This window comes from Urocitellus parryii, chromosome 11, assembly GCF_045843805.1.
Source record: "Urocitellus parryii isolate mUroPar1 chromosome 11, mUroPar1.hap1, whole genome shotgun sequence".
Classification (NCBI taxonomy): domain Eukaryota; kingdom Metazoa; phylum Chordata; class Mammalia; order Rodentia; family Sciuridae; genus Urocitellus; species Urocitellus parryii.
This window is the reverse complement of record NC_135541.1, coordinates 64733254-64752341: the sequence shown is the minus strand read 5'-3', so window position 1 is coordinate 64752341 and position 19088 is coordinate 64733254. Positions and strand designations below refer to the sequence as shown.

General features: G+C 33.1%; 1 protein-coding gene across 3 annotated transcripts in view; it reads left to right on the top strand.

Moving 5' to 3' along the window:
• Ssx2ip (SSX family member 2 interacting protein) overlaps nt 1-13093 on the top strand; it is a 39372-nt gene extending 26279 nt beyond the window's left edge. For all 3 annotated transcript variants that reach the window (XM_026406160.2, XM_026406162.2, XM_026406161.2), the window contains 6 exons: nt 1953-2103; nt 3501-3637; nt 3971-4144; nt 6991-7105; nt 7501-7666; nt 9834-13093. In XM_026406160.2, the coding sequence (XP_026261945.1) occupies nt 1953-2103; nt 3501-3637; nt 3971-4144; nt 6991-7105; nt 7501-7666; nt 9834-10008 (918 nt within the window). In that variant the 3' untranslated portion in view covers nt 10009-13093. The remainder of the gene's footprint in view (nt 1-1952; nt 2104-3500; nt 3638-3970; nt 4145-6990; nt 7106-7500; nt 7667-9833) is intronic.
• Nucleotides 13094-19088: the final 5995 nt, after the last annotated feature.

Below are 19088 nucleotides of genomic sequence, written 5' to 3'. Positions count from 1 at the left end.
CCCCTGAAAATACCTTACTGCTCCAAATGTATTTTAGGATCTTAGTTGACTAAGATAACTGAACACAACTGAAACTGAGAATACAAACTGTATTCTTTTATACTCTCAGTTTTTGACCCATCCTTAACCTCTTTTAGCCCAGTGCTGTTGTATCTGCTATGGGAACAGTCTAATCAGCTGTTAACCTTTTCTCACAAAGCCTTCATTTCTAGTCAGTTGTTAACTTTCACTGATACCTCTTCAGACTTAGCATAGTTTCCATTACTTAGTCTTTCTCAGTTTTTGACCCATCCTTTAATAATCTTTCATTATCACCTTTATTCAGAAAAAGTGAGTAATAAATCAAGGAGATCTTTCTTTTCTCAGATGCCTTTCCTCCCATGAGTTAGCCAGTGTGTAATTCTTCATAATTCCAATGTATTAAGTTTGGGGAAATACCTGTTAAGTATATTTGCTGTTTTTAGAAGATCCATTTTTCTAGCTTCCTTTAATCTTAAAGTTTAAGTAATCAACCATTCCCTTCTTTAAAGGAAAGATTTTGGCGCATTTTAGCCTAAATAACATCCATATTTCGTTTATTATTTAGCTGGCTTGCTAAATGAAATACCTATTACGTTGGCTATTTGATACCTAAAATTCAAGTTAGGTAAATTTTTAATTTTCATCTTGTTATACTGTTTGGGAAACACCCAGTAAGAAATCTTACTAGTTTTTTTAAACAACTAATTTGTAGTATAGGTCTGAAATCTGAAACTTTTTGAGTACCAACATGATACTACAAGTAGGAAATGCCACAGATAACCTCGTGTGGTAGGTTGCAGTCAAAACAAAAGCTTACTAAAATATATATAAATTACTTTCAGCCTGTGTGTATAAGGTATATATGAAATATAAATGAATTTTGGGTTTAGATTTGAGTCCCATCCCTGAGATTATGTATACGTATATATTGCAAATATTGCAAAATCCAAAAACATCTGAAACACTTCTAGTCCTAAGCATTATAGAAAAGGGATATTCAATCTGTATTCTGATAGACTTGTATATAATAGACAGAAGAAAAGATGTGACTCCTTGGAAGTTACTGACAAGTAACTCCTGAAGATAAATTATCAACAATCAGAATCACAAGAGCCACATCCTGGGCCTTTCCTGTACATGTTCTGCCTTGGGGACCTTGACCTCTTTTAGCCCAGTGCTGTTGTATCTGCTGTGGGAACAGTCTAATCAACTCTTTCTTTCCATCTTGTATCTTATTTTTTTCTTTTTATTGTTCAAATTAATAAAGTATATCTGCCTTCCTGGATGATAATAACAAATTAGAACTATTTTATGTAGATAGCAGGTCATTATGACATTTGCCTTTTAGTATTATTTTCCCATGTCCTTTGTCCTACTGTAATTCTTTATATAATAATTTATCACTAAAATTTGCTACATTCTTCTATAATTTCATGTCTTGTCATAATTAAAAGATTTCTAGTTGTATAAAAATTGTATGAGGAAAGTAGGATTAATAGTTGCTTTTACTTTAGAGGTTATTTCAAAGGTTTATTAGTTTCTGATATATATATATATATATATATATATATATATATGTTATAAGCAGCTTAAGATTAGTAACAAGTTGATTGAACTTGACTGTGTGACACTTAATGTAACACTTCTCTATATGAGTTTAGACAGGTAGTGAGCATCTCTTCCTCAAACAGCTCCATGACTTTTGTCACTACTTAGATTCAAATTCAGATTTAAGGAGAACTAAGTTGGGGAGTTATTATCTTCAAAATTGTTTTTTCTCAAAATAAAAGTACTGGGTCATGTATGCCTAAAATACAACGCAGAAATTATTTAGGTAGGTCTCTTTCTTGTAATCAATCTGATCATTACTGCCTGGTTGTAAAACCATTTTAAAATACTGGTCTTTTTCTTTTCACTGTCATCATTTGTAGGTTATCTCTGATGTTGAAGAAGATGCTGGAGAACTAACCAGAGAGAGTATGTGGGACCTATCTTGTGAAACTGTGAGAGAGCAGCTTACAAACAGCATCAGAAAACAGTGGAGAATTTTGAAAAGTCATGTAGAAAAACTTGATAATCAAGGTAACTACTTCTTTCCTGCATGCAAAATGATTTTGTGATAAGCCATTTATTTCCAGTCACTTGGAAAGCCACAGTATGGGCTCTGCCATGAAGCTGGTAGCTCAATTTGGTGGTTTTAAAGCAAGATTTTGCCTACTTTTTGCCATGAAATTTTAACTTCAGTAAGAAAAATATACTTTGTTCTCAAAGTAAATCTTTGAAAAGAGGATTTCATGTATCCATCTGCTCTGAATGCAGTATACAGTTGAGCAAACTATTTTTTTTTCTATATCTTGAAAATGAAGACATTCATTAATACAGAAAAAGATGAATCTTTTGCTCACTCCAAGATATTTGCATGTCACTAGGTTCCAAGTAATTAAAAATTATTTTCAAAATAATAGATGTTCAATGCAAAATATCAATTAAGAAGAATATAAAGTAGCATATCCTGGTTCAGTTCAACAGTATTATTTTAGACATTATTCCCTGACTTACACTTAAATCTATGTTGATGAATATATCCCTAATATTTTATATTTATTAAATAAAGTCTACATGGTTTAAAAGAAGTTCATGAAAGAAAATTTATTTTAAATTACCAAAAATTTATTCAACATCGTTGTTTTAAGTAGTAAAGAATAGTGAGCAAAATTATTAGTCTCAGTATTAATGTACATGTTATTCATGTTAGTCCTCATTGTCTTTTAGTACATAGTAAGTATGTCTGGACTTCCTATTTGTTGAATGTAGTATGAGAGAACAAGATTTGAAGACTGCATTGATCTCTAAAACACTATCAACAAGAACATAGTTATGAATTTGTTATTTTTGTTAACATTCTGTTAATGTAGCTAATTTGTCTATTTCTAATCAGGACATAGTCTTGCATATATATGGATTACAAATTAAAGGTTGACAACAGAGCTTTGCAAAAATATCATTTATCCATAAAGTCATACAAATTTAGAGTTGTTATGAACTTCTAGTTGCTTTGCTTTTTAAAAACTTTATAATGTTAAAATAACAAATTTAACTTTATTTTGTTTATTAAAAGGAAAGCACTAGCCGGGCGCAGTGGCTCACGCCTGTAATCCTAGCGGCTTGGGAGGCTGAGACAGGAGGATCATGAGTTCAAAGCCAGCATAAGGAATGTCAAGGCACTAAAGCAACTCAGTGAGACCCTGTCTCTAAATAAAATAAGAGCTGGGGATGTGGCTCAGTGGTTGAGTGCCCCTGAGTTCATTCCTGGTACAAAAAAAAAAAAAAAAAAAAAAAAAAAACAACCCTATCTTTTTGAAAAAAACTGTGAGATTCTACAAAAAGTTCTGAGACCCTTGATTTTTAAATACATGCTCAAAACATCCCAAAACTAATGGTGGTATTAATCTTTGTCACCTTAACTGGGTTTCTGTTAGTTTCAAAGGTACATTTAGAAGGTTTTAATGATGAAGATGTGATATCACGACAAGACCATGAACAAGAAACTGAGAAACTGGAGTTAGAAATTCAGCAATGTAAAGAAATGATTAAAACACAGCAGCAACTTTTACAGGTAAATGTGAATTACCTTTCAAAGCTGTTCTCTCCTATAAAAGGCCAGAATTTTACAGAATCTTACTAGATTTTATTCCTGTATTTCTTAAGATCTTTATATTTATCACTTTTCCCAGTCTAAACCAAGTTGTCTGCTAACAGGTGATGTCCTGTACCCTTTCTTATATAGTTGAGATAGTAGTATTTGGGAAAGGAGAATTGTCATGTGACTTTCTGATTCTTCATAAATTTCTGCCCTTTTGCTAAAGTTTAACCTGTCTTCCCTTGCTTTCATTTCGACTCGGAGTGTTGCAGGGATCCCCTGGAACTTACTATGTTTTAAAATTAATAGCAGCAGCTCGCTACTGCATGTGACGATGATACCACTTCACTATTACGAGACTGTTATTTGTTGGAAGAAAAGGAACGCCTCAAAGAAGAATGGTCCCTTTTTAAAGAGCAAAAAAAGAATTTTGAGAAAGAAAGACGAAACTTTACAGAAGCTGCTATTCGCTTAGGATTGGAGGTATTTTAAATAGTTGTGCTTTTGAAAATTCGGGAGTTTGGGACATAGCCTTCAGTAGAGTGCTTTTAGTTTGCTTTTCTTTCTTTCTTATCCAGTTTTTTCTCTAAAGGATTTTATTGGTCATCTCATAAGCTGAAGGGAGGCTAAGCATATGAATATTATAGAGTGATATCTTTTTTCCCTTACCAGATTGGGAATTGCAGTTTTTAAAATATAAGCTATAAGCATTTATTTATTCCTTTCAGATTGGCTTTTTTCTGTGAAGTGTTTTAGTTTCATACAACAGTGTCTTAGGCACCTTAGCCTCTATCAGTAGGTATGCCAGAAGACAGTCAAGCAAGAACATGTGCTTTGTTTGGAGGGAAAAAATTAGTTAAAAACAAAATTCTCCTTCTATCTCCAGTCTCTCATTCAGGGATGTATGCATTAATAATTAATAGTTTAGATTGTTTATTCATGTATAATTCTACAGCTTGCTTTTTAAAGCAATGTATTACCTATATGTTTCCATTCAAAAATTATAGAAGTAATGTCTGAACAGTTTTTAAAAAAAAAAAATATGACTACAAAGTGAGAAAAAAAATCCTCTTCCTTTATTCCTAGTTTCACTCCTTAGTGGTAACCACTGTTAAATGTTTGTGTTGGTAAATTCTTCTGAAAGTATTCTTTTAACTTAAATATATAGTATTTAAATAATTTTTTCTCGATGTTAGTCTATCAATTCTCTGTTGTGTAATATAAAGAATATAGTGATCTTATGGTATTTTCCATCTATACTCTTCCTAATTCACATCTGACTTCTTAATATTATGACTTTTGCTGTTTTGGTTTCCTTTTTTACTGTAAATAAATAATATATTTGATGTTTCCATATCACATTTGTTCATCTTCAGACAGTATCAAATCCCTGCAAAGAAAGATGAAGAAATTCTGATAGTTATCCTCTTCCACCCCTCTTTCCCCCTTTACTTGGCTATTTTTGTTTATGGTATTATTTTTCATTGTCAGGTGTTAACACATTTGTGTTCCATCCTGTAATATAATCAGGGTAGAAATAAGTACTTTGTCAAAAGTTGAGATTTGAAAATTTAAAACCAGGCAACAACACTGATAGCATCATGATTATATAAATATTGTTCATTCCATAAACTAATATGTTTAGACACATAGAAAATTTTCTGTATTATTAACACTTCGATACCCAGAAGAGCTGTATTACTAGTTAGTGAATTCTTTGAATTTCTCTGTAGCTTCCTTTCTGACTTTCTATATTTTCTAAATAAAGACTTAGCTGCTGTATTTCTTATATGTATCTCATACTTTTCTCTTAGGGGTTTCTTTTGAATTTCCAATGTTACCATCTGAAGTAACTTTTCATAAATAGTACATAAGAGATAAACATTTTGAATCCTGGAGTACCCAAAAATACATTCCACATTTGTTCTGTCACCTTTTTTTCTCCTCATAGTGTTGGAAGAATTATTCCATTTCTTCTCATGTTTGATTTTGTTAAAGAAAGGCCAGATTATATTATAACCTATATTACTTTGTAGATAACGTTAGTTTTTATCCCCTTCTCTGGAAGTGTTTGGACTTTTCTGTTCCTACTATTCTGAAAATTTACCAGGATATGTCTAAATAGTTCTTTTTATCTGGAAGATTGTGTCTACGGAAATTTTATCTATTTTTAAATTTTTCTCTTTTTTGACTTTGCTGTATTCTAGACATCTGTATGTTCAGACAATGTTTGGCATTCTGAGTATTTCTTTAGATATTCTTTTACCTTTATCTTATGAATCACCAAACTGGTGTTCAGAGTTAGTTTTATTATTCACTTTAGCCACATAGTTTGTTTTCAGAATTTATCTTTTAAATGTTCTAATTTTTGCTTTTTAAAAAAATCTTAATTTTGCTTTTCTTTATAAAGCTTTGTTTTACAGTCATTGATTCATCTGATAATATATGTTAAAATTTTTTAAAGGTTTTTTCCATTTATTGAATTACCTGTTACCCATGGTCATCATATATATATATATATATATATATATATATATATACACACATATACATATCTTGGCCTTTTTTTCATGTCATTAGTTTTCTTCCAATGTGTGATGAAGATACATGATTCTGTATTAATATTTATGAATAAAGGACTCTATATTTTAAGAGGTGATATGACATGGATTTCCCCCACTATGAAAGTCTATTTTATCAGTAGCTGTCTCCTGGGGTGGGGGGGGAGCAAGAGCAGTTTGTGCCAGCATGTCCCGTGGGAGCACCTTCATTCTGTGCCCCTGTCTCTGACACTGCTCTTGCTACTTTGCCTGGTGTCTTTCTTTGCATAAAAATATTAGCTGCTGGTGGTCACTGGGGACAGTGGTGGCATTGGGACATGAGAGGGAAGGATGAGAGACTGCTGTTCAGAAAGGTGAGGTGTGACATAACCTGTATATGCCCTCTTGTGGCTTAGTGGTGGTGGCTGGTAAAGGGCTAGAGAATGAAAGAAATGATTGATGAAGCCAGAAGTCCGTTTTTCCCCCCACTTATTAATTTATAAAGTACTTTTTCTGTTTATGATTTTATGTTTATAATGAGTTCTGTATGTTTTTGCATTGTTCATTTGAATTCAAAATTACTATGAAAATAGGGATTGTTGGTTTATTTGGTGAAATGGGTAGAATTTTTAAACATGATATTCTTAGTTTCCTAGGTTAATTTATTTGATATATAAGGAATATGTATAAATAAGCCAGAGAGCAAACACCAATAGAGAAGTCGTGAAATGGCAACCATGTGTATGTTGAAGTATTAACCGTTATTTCTTTGGTTTGTCGTCATGGTAGAGAAAGGCTTTTGAAGAAGAAAGAGCCAGTTGGTTAAAACAGCAGTTTTTAAATATGACTACATTTGACTACCAGAACTCAGAAAATGTGAAACTTTTCAGTGCCTTCTCAGGAAGTGAGTACTTCATAAACTCTTTAATCTGAATATGTATCCAAATGAAATGTACAGATTATTAATATAAACCTTTGTAGATCAGGAGGAAAAGTTCTTTTAATTTGACCTAAAAATCAACTTTAAGATTTTATTTAGTGAGTCAAAATGAGAATGAGAGGAAGACTATGCCTATCTTAAGTAACTTTCATTGTGAATGAAATAATGTCAGGTTTTGAAAAATCACAGTCTAGAGGTAACATTTTTATAACTAGATCTTTCTGTTTGCAGGATATGGCAAGTTAATTTAATTTGTTCTCTCATATCTCTTTCAAATGGATCATCCTAGTAGCTGTCTTCACTGTTTTTAATACCTCACCACATGTACTGCATCCTCCCCGCCTTTTTTTTTTTAACAGGTTCTGATCGGGACAATCTTATAGTGCACTCAAGGACACAGCAGAAGAAGCCTCACAGTGTGTCTAATGGGTCTCCAGCTTGCATTTCCAAACTGACTAAATCTCTTCCTGCTTCACCTTCTACTTCAGACTTTTGTCCAACACGTTCCTGTGTATCTGAACATAGGTATTTGTTTGTGGGTGATCTTTTTACGTGTTTCCAAAAACTGCAATGCTGAGGAGAAGTTGACATACCTGTAGTATTAGCAATAGTAGAAGTTTGGGATAGAAATTTTGTAGATGTGTTTATTCAATCTACAAGTACTTACTAGGTATCCAGTATATTGGCATTGTGCCAGGAGTACAGCAGCAAGCAAGGTACATCTGGTTCCTATTCTTTGAGCTCAAAATTATATAATGTGTGTCTTTTTACTTCACATGTAAAATACAATTTTATTTGCAATAGTTAATATTTTAAATAATATAACAATATTGTTTTCACAGTTTTTATGTAGTACATAGTTTGTAGATCACATATTGTTCTAAGGGCATTGGATAAGCATTACAGAATTTTATTCAAGATTTGGGTGGGAATCCAAGTTTTTAAAAGTGTACAGTTTTGTTATGTGGAAAACAGTATAAGAGTCAGTAATTAAGCCAGGGGATCCAGTTAGGAGTACATTATTGGAGTTGAGATGAGAGATTATGGTCATTGGAACTCAGGTCATATGTGAAGATAAAAATGTAGAGATTTGAGGTGTATTTGAAGATAAGGCCAGTAGATTGATAGACACGTTGAATATGGGAAATGAAAGTTTAATTTATAATCTAACAATAATATAAACCTAGTGTTTTCTTACATGGAATGTTACTGTAACTCCCAAATTTATCAATCAGAATTATCTACATATAGATATAAATTCTCATCATATACAAAGAAGTCATTTTATATCTAAGTTATCTCAGTCATTTTTAAGTTTGTAAATTTTTACTTTTTTACATAATTATTTTTATTATGAAATATTTGACAGGTCAGTATTCCTTGAAGGCATTGTTTTGTGGTTTAATTAAAAAGTCTAACATTCAGTACCTACATGACAGGATGTGAGTTAAGTTTTAATATAAGTTAAGTTTGGTTCATTGTAAACATTCAGTGGCACCAAAAATATATGTAAATAAAAATGTATTATTAAAAAGATTTTCTGTTTTTGTATTTTGAGGGCTACCCTAAACAACTTTAGTGGCAAAGAAACAAAATTTTGGTGCTTAAATGAACTCTGTTTAACTATTCTAACCTCTGAGAATGAGATGAACAGAATAGAATTACATAAAGCTGTGCATCTTGACATAATTCTTGAGTTTTATATTATTTTATAAATTTATATGTTTTGTTCCTGAAGAAACTTGGGTTTTATTTTATAATAAGATTACATTAAAATAATTAGGTGTATTTGTAACTAATTTCTATAACAGCTCCTTCCTTACTTCTTTTACTATAGAGTAGAACTTTATACAAAGGCTGTGCTTTGAATCTGCAGGGTGACACATGTGCTGTATTACTTACAGAACTAAGTTGATCATTGAATTTACCTGAGACAGCTCTGAGGTTCAGGGATTTTGAGGACTGAATTAAGTATAAGCAATTTTTTTAAGTGTAGATAAAGTGTAAATAAAATTTTTAGGTAATTGGTTTCAGTTTTTAGGACTAACAACATTGTCATGTTGTAAGGTCAGGTTAGTAAATAAAGGTCACGGGAAATGTACATTTGAAAAGTTTTTCTGAAAAAATTATATAAGGTATTCAGGCAATAAAAATATATTATTCATTGACTCAGCTTTGTGGATTTTAAAGTAATCGTTTCATATTTCTTTGTTTTGAGGCTGGTTGAACTTAAACCATCTGGCTTTGGAGTCTGATCTCTTAATTACTTTTATAGGCCCTCATTAAATATCTGAATGGACGGGTGGATGGACTGATGAAAGCAAGCATGAACAAGCACACAAGCAAAGAAAAAAACAATAGGATTAGAAAATAGTAGCAGAAAGATGGAGACATGGAGCATTAGCTTTCAAAATCCACATGTTCTGTATCTACTTTAGGCTTCACTTGGGCAGCATGCTTCAGAGTAGATTAGAGGGACAGATAAAATCGATAGTAAGGAGATGGATAGGTAAAAATGATAACCCATTTTGAAGCACTTCTCTTTAATGTTCTTGATCAGTATGTCCTCAAAATGTACTTAGCACAGGATGTGGGAGCAGCCAGAATTTAGACATTGAGGGATATCTAAAGCATATATAATATAAAAGAGGGAAGGGATAATTATAAAGATTTACCTTTCTTTTTCCAACAGTTCAATCAATGTACTGAATATAACTCCTGAAGAAACTACACCAAATCAGGTTGGAAGAGAATGTACAAATCAGAAATGGAGCATAGCATCAAGACCTGGGTCACAGGAAGGTTGCTACAGTGGATGCTCCTTGACCTATACAAATTCTCATGTGGAAAAAGATGACTTACCCTAGATGTGTGGATGGGATTTTTTTTTTTTTCATTAACATGTTCATCAGATTTCACATCTAAGTTGAAACAGGGTATGCCATAAAGTCAGTCATCTCTAATAATTCAAGATGGTCTGAGTTGTTTGTTTGGACTTCCCTGTCTTCCCCCAAAGAGCTGAAATGCTAAATGTCTTTAAAAGGATATAAAAGCTTTGGATATGTATTTTTAGTAACAGAAACATCTGGTTCTGTGAATAAAGGAATGTATAGATGTTTGGATGGAAACAAAGCACTAGAATGAGTTTCCTCTTTATAGGTATTAAAAATAGCACTTTTAGGAAACTGATTATTGTAAATGTTTAATTTTTGTCCCAAATATAGTTGGCATTGGAAGTTTAACCTTTACTTGAATGTATACTGTAGATTTTTAACAAAGCAAGTTCTATATTTATTATGTTTAGTGTGATTTTGAAATTACCTCTTTCGTATGTTTTAAATAAAATGAAATTTATGTATGTTTTGTACATAGATATACATGATTATGTTAAGAGGCTTTAAGACTTAAAAACTTCTACACAACCATGAGTATAGTAAAATTTTCAGTTGTATTCTGTTTACAGGTGTGTTAGGACCATTGCCACATTGCATTTAAGGTTGTTTTTTTTTTTTTTAATCCATATGGGCAATAAATATTCGAAAATCTGTTCCATGAAGCTGAGTTCTTTAGATAATCAACATTACTAACATTACATTTTTGAGATTTTTTACAGCATTAGATTTTTATTTTATATACATAGGATATTATAATTTTTAAAAGACTTGATTATAGAGTAATGGGGCAAGTCAACGAAAGTACCTTTGAATAACAATTTAAGAGCATTGATTTAAGATATTTGGATGATAAAGATATTTAAGATGGATGGTGATATTTTCCTTATTAGATGGGTACCAGTAAGGTAATAATCTATATCAGCTAGGACTTTATATCATTGACAATAATTTTTTAATAATTTTTCAATGAAATATTTATCACTAATGATAAGTAAATATGGCAGTACAAAAGTATTGAATTTTATAATCCAGAAATGATACTCTGGACAGTCTTGTGTCATTTCATTTTCAGAACAATCTTAGGCTCTTTTGTCTCTGTAATGTTTCTGATAGCATGTTCTTCATGAATAGTATATTATTATTGATAGTAATAATAATACTTGTTGGCCCAAGTTCTTCCCCTGGATTTCCATCAAAAAGCTTTTAAGTGCCTAACCCTCCCTGCTTTTTGCTGTATATAAAAGCCTACACAGGTCCAGTCTTTGCTAGGTGTGGTAGTTAAGTCCCATCTACCTTCCTGTTTTCTAGCAATTTAACCACTTACATATGCTCACCCTGTTTGTAACTGTTCCATTTAAATTTCCAAGACTACCCCCAAAAAAAGGTTTTCATGTTATCCATTCACTATATGTGACTCTTTAGCGTTGTGTAGCAGTGGCCATTTTTTTTCAGGGTTGATAGTATCTTGAGACGTTAATGAATATACTAACACTAACCCTATTTATAGTTCCAAGGAGCTGGCTCTTGAATATTAGTCACTCACTATCTTCAGCTTGATGCATGGACACTTCTTTAGTCTTAATATTACAAATTTTACAGAATGTCAAGAGAGATTCTGAGAAGGGACCTAGCTAAGATATAATCATTCTTTTGCTATTTTGCAATAATGTGGTCGAAAAAAAGGCAATCAGAAATTTTAGAAATAAATTTTCCCCAGGGGTTTTCATGTTGTATTTTGCCAGAGGTAAATAATCTGATTTTTATATTAATCCTCTTTAGAGAATACTGTATTGCATGAGGATGGATTTCTAGAAAGCAGCATCTTTTTTTGTTGTGTTTTCATTTTAAAATGTGTTGAATTCTCTTATTGGAAAGAAAATTTCCTTGAGACTTTTTTGAAAATGTAAGGTGTGAAAGAAACAGTAAAATGAAAACCAGATTTATTGTGGTTTTGGTATTTGTATAGATCTGCTAGAAGTTATATTTTTTACCTATCACTTTTGTTTTGCTATACTTTGTAATTCTAGATTTTTGTTTTGTTTTGGGTTTTTGTCTTTTTTTTTTTTTTTTTTTTTTTGAGACAGGATCTTGCATAATTGCAGTCTTCCTGGTTCAGGCTCTCAAGTCACTGAGATTACAGGTGTATGACACAAGGCCTGGCATGTACTTTCCAGTTCTAAAATGATCCCCAATCACCTAGGGTTTCCAGAATGTTGGTGTGATTTTTCCATGTTGGAAAACCCCTGAATCCACACATAAAATTTCCAAGAATTTCTCTTCTAAAGATATTTGCAATATACTAATACTGCTGTGCTACAGTCTTACATCTAAGCCATGATTAAATGATGGTACCATAGTGTACTTCAGGATTATCAGCCCTCCTGATAATCTTGTTTTCTTCTTTATCAATATGTAAATCTGAAATATTTTATGCCTCATTCATTTTTCTATATGACATATCTGTTTTGAATTTTCAAAGTGTAAAAGTGGCAAAGAAAATGGGAGATAAAAATTTCTTTCTCTTAAATGTTTGCACTTGCAGTTTACAGTGATGAAAAACTTAATAGAACAATCAGTGATGCCAGAAAATCATTAAATTTAATAGGTGTTTTCTTACAGAAGAATATATTAATTGATACAGGACAGTCCATAGCAAATTGTTTGTCTCATGGTATAATTGAAATTCTTTGTTATTTGGAAAGAGTGCTGTATTTAACCTTAGCTAGCCAGGATTTATTTATAGGCTTGTGATAACATGATTTCTATGGAAAAACACATTCCATAATGCATGTTGAGAAAAGAGTACCCTGAAATCCAGTCTTGACTTCCCCTGGGGGAGCATCTGAAAGCCTGGGAAGCATCTGAAAGCCCAGGGACCCCAAAAGAGGATTTTGCAGTGTGTATGCCTGGAGCGCCATGAATTATCAAGGCCTTCTATGATTGTCCTGTTGTAAAATCTTTGAAATATATTTCCCAATGTAAATCATGTTCTTATTTCTAGATTGAATTTAAGTATGGATTATTGAACTCTAGTAAAAACACTTTATGTTTGTCTTTACTCTTTTTCAGTGTTTTGATAAGCATTTATTAAGCACCTACTATGTGTCAGGGTTTATCACTTCTTTCCAGTCCTTGGGAATAAAAAGATAAGCACACACTCCCTGCAGTGGAGAATCTCTGAGTTAAGTGATAGATTGTAAATCCATATAAATCTAAATCGTAAAATAAACTATCCACACTTTCAGTCTTAAATAATGTAACTGATGGTTCTGTTCCAGGGCCCCTCATCCATTTGTGATAGTAACACCAGGCTTTCAATTTTGTCTTGGCATTATTAACCACAGGAAGTACTATGTAATAGATTGTTTTTCACAAGTGGTTCATATGCAAAGCAGCATAGGGTATTCTCCCTGTTATCTAATGTAGCATTTGCAAGGATTTGGGCCACAAAGATAAGGAAAACAAATCAGTTATTCCAGTCCTTTTTCTAAATAGTGTTTTGGGTGTTTTTCTCTCCCCTAAGCTGGATGTAAATTAGAGTGGATTGATTTAATTATTTGATATAAAAACTTTCATATGACTAATGTTTAAATGTTTAAAGAATACTTCTTTACAAATACTAGATTGGGGAGGGCTCAGGAACTATTGTAATGCCAGTAATACCTTAATATTCATATATTTAAAATTCAGAAATATTTGTTTCTAGTATAATGCTTAACACAGTAAGCATGTCCCAGAACTCTTCTTTCTCAAGAGAGTAGGAATCTTGTTTTATGATTTTTGTGTTTCCAACTTTTTCCTCACTTGAGTCTTTGCACAGAATATTAGAATAGGTTGTGGTACAACTGGTATAGCTTAATGCAAAAGCTTAAATCTTTCCCATGTAAGTCAATTACATGGAGAGTTGTGGGGAGGAAAGTAAACTGGAGAAGAGACCAGGGTGTAGTAACCCAAGGGAAAAGTGATTTGGGGTAGGGAGAGATTTTATAGGTAGAATCACAGATTGGGTGCTGGGGTTAAGTGGCATGATCTAGGCAGGCTCATGGCTTAGGCAATGGTAGATGCTGGGATTAGAGGAAGAACAGCTTGGGGGATAGGGGATAGTGCAGAAGAAGTTAGCAGACCTGGGTTGCTACATATCACTCTCAAGACAGGTCTGTCTGTAGGACTGGCCCTGTTGGCTCCTGAGAATACCCCTGAGCCTTGGCATCTTCTGCCTGCTAAGAGAGTATTTGTATGTCTCAGATGTTGGTCCCGGTCCAGGCTGTACCAACGTGAGCAAAAAATTTATCCTAACAATGTGATTAATGGTGAATGCCTATGTTAGGCCTAAAGTCTGAATAGTTGATGTCAATCACATGTGTGGGCTCTACATATCTACTCAAAGTACTCCTGGTAACAACTCCAAACACCAAGCCCTGGGTAAACTGGCAACACTTGGCATGTATTGTCACATATTATTGTGACTCCACTGGGAAAGGACAGCTGGAAGTTTGTGCTTGGTTTCTCCTAGACTTTGCCTGTATGTCTCTTCCCTTTGCTGATTGTTTCTTTTTGGCATGATGATTTTGAGCCCTGAGAGTCCAAATAAATAATCAGGTCTAAGGGTGATCTTGGAGACCCCTGACACAGGCACAGTGATTGTTCTGGGCCCTTAGAATTTAGAGACTAGTCATCTAAGCTCGTGTGTCAAGTAGACAATTGGATACAAGGGTTTTAGAGCTCAAAAGAGAGGTCCAGGCTAGATAAGGCTCATCTTGCAAGATGAGGGATTTGCCAGGGACAATGCTAGGTCACCATGCCCCAAGGATTCTGGCTGTGATTTAGTCCAGACTTGACTTCTAGATCACCTGCTCTCAATCTTAACAGTACTGACATATTTAAGTTTCAGTTTTCTATGAACCACATTATAAAAGCTAAAATCAAAAAGGTGAAATTGGTTTTGATATAATTTAATCTACCCAAAATATAATCATTTCATACCACAGTCAATATAAAATCATTAACAAGATAAGGAAGGAGTCTCAGAAGGCTGCCGCCAAGGTGTCAGGCCACAAGGTATCCCAAGGTAGCCACAGAGGCTCCATGGGGAAGAACCTTCTCACATGGTCACTCAGGTTTGCAGAATTCAGTTCCTTGGAGTGGTATGATGGAAGGCTCCAGTATCTTGCTAGCTGTGGGGTTGGAAAGAGGGAAGTACCTGCAGATTACCCACAATTTCTTGCCATGCCCACAACACAGCAGCTTGCTTCCAAAGCCAGGACAAGAGATTGCAACAAAACACACTTTCTTATCTATGCAATCACATGTAAGTGCATACATTCTGGCCCCTTTACCACATTCTATTGGTCAGAAGCAAATCACAGGTCACTCCCACATTTGAAGGGAAAGGATTAATAGGGGAATGGCAATCAGTTATCCTGGAGTCTGGAGTTTGTCCACTATACCCATCAATCCTACTTCATAGGCACAATTTTTTTTTTTTTTTTTTAATTTGGAGCCGGTCTCCCTAAGTTGCTTTTAGGGCCTTGCTGAGTTGCTGAGGCTGGCCTTGAACTCGTGAGCCAAAAATTTAGATATTTTAATAGCCATATCTTTTGTCACTTTAAGTTCTTTTTGAAACAGAGGGGATGAAGCTCAAAAAATATGAGCCTTTCCCTTCAAATGTGGGAGTGACCTGCTTGTTATCTGGATGTTCTTCAGGGAGTGGTTGGTTTCAGCCTTTTTTTTTTTTTTTCAGTTTTTATTGATAAAATATTTACTCTCATAATTTTATGTTAAACCATGTTTTAGTCTCTTGGATTATATCTAGGGAAAGGCCAATTTACTACCAAAGCATGCCCCATTGGCCAGCAGAATTAAAGCATAGATGGGGCTGGGGGTTGTAGCTCAGTGGTAGAGCACTTGCCTCGCAGGTGTGAGACACCGGGTTCAATCCTCAGCACCACATAAAAATAAAGGTATTGCATCCATCCATAACTAAAAATATTTTTTAAAAAAAATGCATAGATGGCCTGGCATGGATCTGAGGCTCACTGAGCAGAATCAAAACAGAACACCTTACACAGCACAGGGTCTTTTTCTGGGTCACCAGGATTCCTCAGATCTATGTCTAATGGAAAACTTCTATTGAAAACTGTTGCTGATACGCCCTTCTAACTTCTCTGTGAACAGCTTCACAACATGTCTGGCCAATAAAAAAAAAAAAATTAAGGGAGACAAATTTATGGCATAGTGATTGAAACTGGTAGAATAATCAAGGGAAACCAATGGCAGCTTGTGTTTAAAATTAAAGTTCGTGTGGAAAGTATGACATTTACCTAACAGAATTTAAAAGTCACCAAAACAGTGAAACAAGGCCCAGTTGGCCGTACCACATGGACATTAGCTAGTTCCTCAGAAACTGCCTATTGTCAGGGTTTCATGTTCATGGACACAAGGAGGAGAGTCTTATGGTAGGGACACTCCTCTCCTGCAGGAAGTTCAAGGTCTTTTGTACGCTATCACCAAATAACATTTGCTTTACACACACACACACACACACACACACACAGATTTTTCCGGTCAATACATATAGATTGCATCAGTGTTTCGTTGCTTGGTAGTCTATTGAATGTTTGATAATTGTTTAATCTTTCCTAGTTAGACAAGATTTTCAAGTATTTGTGCATACTTGCTGTTAAGATAATTTTCTAAAATTGGAATTCTTGACTCATGAGATATGCATATTGTTAAGGCTTTTATTTTTTGTTGCCAAATGACCCTCAGAATTTAATTAATCTAACACTCTGCTAGCACACCATGAAAGAACGAATTTGGTATTTTTATATAGTTGTCACTTTTGCTAATTTTATCAATAAAGATTTTCTTCTTAGCTTTGTTTTTTTTTTACTATTGATCTTTAAGATTTTCCCCCCATATTCATTGACCATTTATATTTTTCTCCTTCAAGTCCAATGACACTTACCCTAACCACACTATTTAAAATTGTAAACCATTCTGACTCCTGACATTCCTTATATTCCTTTCCCCTGCCCTGATCTTTCCCCCTAACCCTCTGGTAATTATAATTTCTAACCCGTTATACAATTTATTATTTATTAATAGGCACTTTCTCTCCCATCAAATTTTGCAAAGTAGAAAGGATTCAGATCACATCAAATATACAACCTTATCTTAGAAAAAAAAGACAAGCTCTTATATCTCTGGAACTGTGTCTCCTGTCATTAAATGACTGGGGAATGGTTATTTGATGTAGACTGAAACATATATTCAAACTTAATGGGAAGTGTGGAAAATTATTAGATTTCCCAATTTTTTATTCACATTTATGATCAGAAAATTATCTGATTTCCTAATTTTTTTACTTATGGTATATACATGCATACACATTCATATATATTTATGTATATGTTTATGTGTATATTTTAATATTTTTTAAAGTTTTTGAAACTAGGATATGCTTTTTCATTCAATGTGTATAATTGAATATGCAGATCAATATATTTGGTTTTTATACTATATAATTTGACTTATTTTTCTGAAAATATTTTACTGGGATTCATTGCTTATATTTGGCTGTTTATATCTTAAAATTAAGAAAATACGGAAAATGAACCCTTGTAATCCTGACAGTGTTTAGATCACAACTCTAGACCTCTTGAAAGACTGTTAAATATGAATATCATTTGCTTCAGTTTCTCAAAGAAATGTATCGACGATCTTATTCCTAATGTTTAATTTCCCTTACTACTTGTTCCAGAACAAAGTCATGCTATATGTTAGGCAGTGGTTTAGGATGCATTAAAGTAGAGTAGGGTTGGCAAAATTTTTCTGTCATGGACCAGAAAATAAATATTTTAGGTTGTGTCAGCCAAAAGGCAAAATTGAGGATATTAAGTAGTAACTTATATAATAGAAGAGACAGCAAATTTCTTCCATTTTCTTATTGATGAAATAATAAATATATCATAATAAAATAATTAGTTATAAAGCAAGCTTTCTCATCAAATTTTATCAAATTTTTATTGGTTAATGCTTATCCAGAAGAAAATTTTACATATTTCCTCCTTAAAAATGTCCTTTTATGCAGATGATATTCCGTAATACTGATATCTCTCCATGAACATATGACTTTAATTGTGCATTTTCATTGCTTGGAAGACATTTATAGACTTAGATTCTTGCTTTGATATTTTCCTTTTAGATTGAAAATTAATTACTTCCAATTGAAGGTTAGGTGGAAGCTTTTCCATTGTACATTTGACAGACTTTGAAATATGGAAATTTCCTTTGCAGTTTTATTGAGGTCTGAAATGTCCTGCAAGAATTATCTTTGGAGTTCAAAAAATACATTTGCTACAAATTTGTGGGGAATTAAGATATCACTTCTTGTGACAGCGTGGGAAATGTGTAAAGAAGCTTCACATAAGTTTTTTTTTTTTTTCATTTGATTGTGGTCAAAATTACTGAAAAATAATTTTCATATATAAGTGCTGTCTGGACTTGTAAGTTTAAATTGAATTCACTAAGAAACATTATTTATCTAATTTTATCTAATTTATCTAATTCCCAAAGCCAGTCGGTGTTCAAAAACAGTGAATAAGGGTGATTCTTCCCACTTAGAAAAATTTTAATCTTGGCCCTGAATTCAAAAAATTACAATAATACTTTACCGGTGTTAAGCCATCAAACAAATGCATGACTAGGAAGATCAGAATATTCAGATTTTATTTCTCATAAGCATTTATGGAATTATGCTTAAGTTCATAAGAATAAGGAAGTTTACTGGTGGCACCAATGATTCAATAACAAACAGCTAAATCATCATTGTAAAATAGATCCATTGTAAAATAGATCCATATAGATTCAACTCATTCTGGAGGCATGTTTCACTGTTGACATTTTTAATACCATAGGTTTTGTCATACCTTAGTAGATTCTCCTTCAAATTATAATGAATTAGTGTTTTTCTTGATATCTTTGAAAATATTCTTAACTGTGATTGTTCCATGTCAATTATCCATGCAGGCTAACTCTCATGACTTCAAATT